Raw genomic sequence first — 5,023 nt, 5'->3', positions numbered from 1 at the left:
AGTGCATCACCTCCATCTGAGCAGCGTGTCTGTACATTTAATTCCTTCCCTTAGCACAAAGGGATTATTATTCCATTTTCTTTCAGCTGGCTTCTGGGAATCCACCCAGCCATTCACCTGTGTGAGTTGGATTCTTTTTTTTTTGAAGCATCTCACGTGAGTTGGATCAAGGATTAGCAGTAGGCATCTCTGAGCACTTCTGGTCACAGCTAACATCCTTTGAGCTTTTTCTGCTATCAGAAGGAATTATCTGGTGTCCTTCCTGGAGTATTTCTGTCTGAAACTGAATCAAATGATTCACCAGCCAAGGAAGGAATCCCACAGTGTCCCTGTGAGCAGTCCCATGATTTGCAGACAACTAGACTCTTGGCAGAATAGGCCAGAGGGAGATCCTGCTAAAATCCTTGTGAAATTGCTTTTAAGGTGTGTGTTTGGGCACTAGCAAGGCCCTGTTTCTACAGCCTCAAAGGGAACACAAAAGTAAACCTTTGTTTTCTCTGCCCCTTGCCTGCATGGATTGATCCTCCATTAAGGTTTATCTACCTTCATGAAATGAAGCATGCAACTTATTCAAGGGAGACAGCAACAGGCCTGGACTTTCAAGACATTTTTAACTTCTCCTACTATTTTATCCATTTACCCAGCCCCAAGTAAACCTCATTAAAAAAAAAAAAAAAAAAAAAAAAAAAGAAGAGGAAGAATAAAAGAAGGGAAGGTGGTCTCAATCATGCTGGAGTTCTGCACCTTTGTGTTTCCTGTTTCCCCTGGCACTGAAGCAAGTTCTTCAGCCACTCACCACGTGGTGACAGGACAGATTGATTACACTAATTGTATGACAATGACTTGAGCAAGGTATGCATGAAGTCATTAGCTGAAGCAGGAATTCAATGCCGAGATCCCAAACTGTCCTTTGTCCTTGCTGCACTGATATCTTATCTGCTTCAGCTCCAGAAAGGATTCAATAGCTGAATTACTGAGGACTGTAACTCTCAGGAACATTCCTGATCTAAACGAAATTACCTGGCAACTTGATTCTGTGGGCTGTGAAACCGGCCATGGAAAGGTAAAAGAGGATGCTGACCGTGCTGCAACCTCACCAGGCTGTTGGTGTTGAAAGAGAGCCCTGCCTCCAGTGGCGTTTAGCTGCTGCTCAGGAGCTGATCTCGTTATCCTCAACACAAACTTACACCAGCTTTGGGAACCCAAATCCACATGTTGTAAAAGGTGTAAAAATCCACCTCATTCTCCCTCCAAACACAAGGCTCATTAAAACATTCGTTTGTGCAAATATGAGTGCTGTCAGAACGGTCCATTTAGCTGATGTTGTACCAAGGAGCTGCAATAGAGCTCAGGGTGTACTGTGTGCACAGACTGTTACCCACTCAGGGACCAGGGAGAGGGAAAAACACTTCCACCTGAAATTTATGGCCTGAAAGCCATAAACAGCAGCCTTGACTTGGCAACAGCCTAATCCTTTATCCTAAAGGCAAACCTACCTTTCTCCCCCCTCCTGTCAATATCTCTTTGAAGTGTTAAGCAGCAAAACAAGGCACAAGAGCATGACACCAAGCAAGGCAGTGCTTTTAAGTATTCCTTAAAAAAAACCCCAACAACATAAAAGTCAAGCTAAAACTTTATTTAGTAGAAAACTTTCAGAAGACAGTTTGTTTGAATATTTGAATCACTACACTGCCAACATACTCATTAAGGACAACTCCCGTTCTCCTAAGGTATAATCCCTTTTCATACTGCACCCTTTATTTGTTGCTTTCATCCTCACAGAGAGGCTGTACAGCTCTTCTTCTGCAATGCCATCAAAAAAGAAGTCCTCATTGAAGATGGGATTCCTGCTTCTCTTTATAACTGTGCTTCTCTGCTTCTGTGTTTTCCCTGGCACCAGGGAGAAGGAGATGCAGCAGTTTATGGTTTTGGGCTCTACAGAATCATCATACAGACCCTCCGCACTGATCAGGCGGATCCGCAGCCTCTCGTTCTCTGAGCAGTACTCAGCTGAGAGCCTCAACACGCCCCCCTTGTCCATGACCACTGCACTCTCCCCCACCAGCCTCTCCCGACTGCAGCTCAGGTCTACTGGAAACAAGGGAGAGCAGGAGGTGCTAAAGCTCCGGATGCCGAGCAGCCCCTCGGAGGCCCTCCTGATGGCACTGGGGCTGTTATCCGTGGAGCTGCTCTCCTCTGTAGAGAGGGAATTGTTCCTGGGCATACTGTGTTTGCTCTTGTCTTTCAGTGCTCTGCAGAGAAACCCCTCCTGACTTTGTGCTTTGACCAGGGAGCAGGGCCTGGGAGGTGACCTGGTGAGAAGTGGAGAACTGAAAGGAGAGGAATCGCTGGAAGAGGCAGTGTCACTGTCACAGGCAGCTTGCCTGTGCAGAGAGAGGTGCTTGGGCGGCAGCCTCACCGAAGCAAAGCTGATGGCAATGGGGTTAGACATGCTCCCTTTGCCACTGAAGGTGTTAGCTCTGGATCGGGGCAGCTTCAGGCTGGGCAGAGCCGCACGGGGATCACCATGGAAGATGGACTCCTTCCTCCTGGTGTGGGGACTCTCCAGCAAAGTGCAGAAGCCATAGGAGGTGGGGGCTCTGGGAAAGTGGGGCAGGGAGAGCGCTGCTTGGGACTGTGGGTCGGCATTGGTGCTTTCTTCCTCCAGGGCAGAGATCTCCTCTTCAACACTTTCCACCTGAATGAGATGTGGGCAAGAGCTGGGGCTGTAATCAGAAGTAAGAGCTCCATCCACTGAACTGTGATCCTGGTGGAAGCCACTGCCCTTACTGGGGCCAGAGCTGGTCAGCCTGGGGGGAATGCAGAATTCAGGGATTCTGTCAGGAGTGATCACATTTGGAAAAGCAGCAGCCCTCAGCTGGGCTTTTTCTGGCAGATTTTGGCTTTGTGGCAGTCCCAGGAAGGACGAGCTGGGGAGGTTTCCATTTTCATGTGATGCTCTGATCTTTTCCAACAACCACATCGCTGTAGCTGGGCAGGAGGTCCTCAAAGGGGAAAAGTTTGAAGGAGAAATCCACCTGCAGAACACAGAGAAGAAAAGGTACATGAACATCCTTTTTGGAGATGCTACAGCCAAGCAAGGCACAAAGGGTGCCATTCAAGGCATGTTCAAAACAGCCCCTGCCCAGCGCACCACCTTTAGCAAAGTCAAATGGTGCAAGAACAGAACTAAACTACTAAAGAGAGAAAACAGCATCGAGTCACTAGCAGAGGAAAACGTCCCTCTCGCACAATCCCTGCAGAGGACGTACCTTGCCAGGCTCCAGCCGCGTTGTTTGCAGCGCTCCGAGCAGGACGGCGCAGCCCGCCCCGATCCTCCCTTTAGTAGCGGCGCCGGGCGCCTCCCAGCGCGGGCAGGGGCGGGGCAGCACCCGCGCCTCCCACCCTGGTGCGGGGGTGAGGAGGGAGAGCGGCCCTGCCGGGCACTGCCGGGCACCGGGGCACGGGGAGGGGCCTGCGGAGGGGCCCTCACGGGAGAGCGCCTTTGGAGCGTGTCCTGTCGGCCCCGCAGAGCAGCGGATGTTCCCGGCCCTTGGCACTCGCCTGCGAGCGCGGGGGGACGGGGCTGCCCGGCCCCAGCCCCTTGTCCTTCCCCCTTGTCCAGGTTCTTTTTGATTAATATCGACTTACAGAGGCGTCCCGAGATAACGAACAAGCTCAGGACAAAAGCAACATTGTCTTGGGGATTCTTTTCTTCTGGAGATCCTGGCAGCTTTCCAGCGTTGGAGCAGTAGGAAGTGAGGATTGCGGTTTTGGAGCTCACTTGTAAAGAACTTTGCTGCCTTTCTACATCTGAATGCGTGTCCACCCCCTCGTTACTCACAAAGAACACGAGCCTGCGGAGCCCTGACACAGCGCTCTTATCGCCGGTACTGAGCAGCGACAGAAACGGGAATGCAGGTGCAGCGAGGGGAAAGACAAGGCACGAAATGCTTTGGCAAGTCACCTTGAAAAGCAGCACATCAAAAACCCAGGCCCGAGTGATGCTTTACAGACCCTGCTCAAAGCCAGGTGGGATCCAGAACTTCCTCACCAACGCAGCACAGCCTGAACGGACCTCTGCAAACTCTGATTATTCTGCAAGCAGGAATCCTTAATGCAAAACCAGGAAGGCCTGCCAAACCTGTTGGCTAAATACTCATCTGAAGCCTATAACACAGGGATAGTAGACAAATAATATTCTTCCTCCCTCTTCGCTGAAATGCATGTTTACTGAGTGCTTGAAATAGATGAGATGTGCTCAGAGAAAATAAATCCCGTAGGCAACAGGGGCAGGGAACATTTTGAACCTGCTGAAAGATTTAGCTGGGTACACACGTGTTCTGGGTGTAAGCCCTGCTTCTCTCCTGTTTTTTTTTTTTTTATACCAGTTAGGCTTCATTACCATAACAATCTCCTGGTGGTTAAAATCCGAGAAAATTGTTTCTGCCGTGCTTTTTACAAAGGTTCAGGACATCCCAAACATCCCAGTGATGTTTCAGTTGTAGGAGCTCATGTAGTTTACTTAGATGAACTTACTTGATGTGGGTGTGCTTCAAATAATCTCCAATCCAATTTAGAGGCTTCTGGAGAGGGTTAGTGCTTTCTCCAGCCCATGAGCCTTTACAGCAGAGCAGTAAGGGAAATTCCTGGAGACCCTGGGATGCTCTCCTTTAGGAAGCAGTGTGTGCACCTTACAGCTGTCATCCATTCAGACCAGGCAATACCATACCATGTATCCTGCATTACACACCATGCAGTTTCCAAAGAGTGAGTGGGCTTGTTCTATGTGCTATGCACCTCTGCCTTTAATACCAAAAGAAAATTAAACATGGAGAAAAATTAAGGAAATGGTACATTTTAGTGGAAACCTTATTGCCTTCAGTAACAGATCACAGAGGTTGTTCATATGCAGCAATAATTGGCAACCAGCCTCAGGTGCACAAAGTTCACAGCTGGCATCAGGCAGTGATAAAATGAAATTGCTATGAAATAACTTATAGCTACGTGATTTCTCCTGAGT

The 5,023-nt window shown here is 49.2% G+C and overlaps 1 protein-coding gene across 1 annotated transcript; it reads right to left on the bottom strand.

Annotated features, from left to right (window-relative positions):
• Positions 1 to 1,621: 1,621 nt before the first annotated feature.
• Positions 1,622 to 3,472, bottom strand: LOC102064995 (C2 calcium-dependent domain-containing protein 4C). The gene is made up of 2 exons (XM_005490280.3): positions 3,273 to 3,472; positions 1,622 to 3,038 (listed from the first exon to the last, which is right to left on the bottom strand). The coding sequence occupies exon 2, from the start codon at positions 2,981 to 2,983 to the stop codon at positions 1,685 to 1,687; it is 1,299 nt and encodes a 432-aa protein (XP_005490337.2). The 5' UTR covers positions 2,984 to 3,038; positions 3,273 to 3,472; the 3' UTR covers positions 1,622 to 1,684.
• Positions 3,473 to 5,023: the final 1,551 nt, after the last annotated feature.

The sequence above is a fragment of the Zonotrichia albicollis genome, chromosome 11 (assembly GCF_047830755.1).
Source record: "Zonotrichia albicollis isolate bZonAlb1 chromosome 11, bZonAlb1.hap1, whole genome shotgun sequence".
Classification (NCBI taxonomy): Eukaryota; Metazoa; Chordata; class Aves; order Passeriformes; family Passerellidae; genus Zonotrichia; species Zonotrichia albicollis.
Note: the sequence above shows the minus strand (reverse complement) of the source record. Positions and strands in the feature narration are given on the sequence as shown.

Coding starts and splice junctions, on each gene's coding strand:
- LOC102064995 (XM_005490280.3), bottom strand. CDS start 2,983: ATGTGGTTGTTGGAAAAGATCAGAGCATCACATGAAAATGGAAACCTC.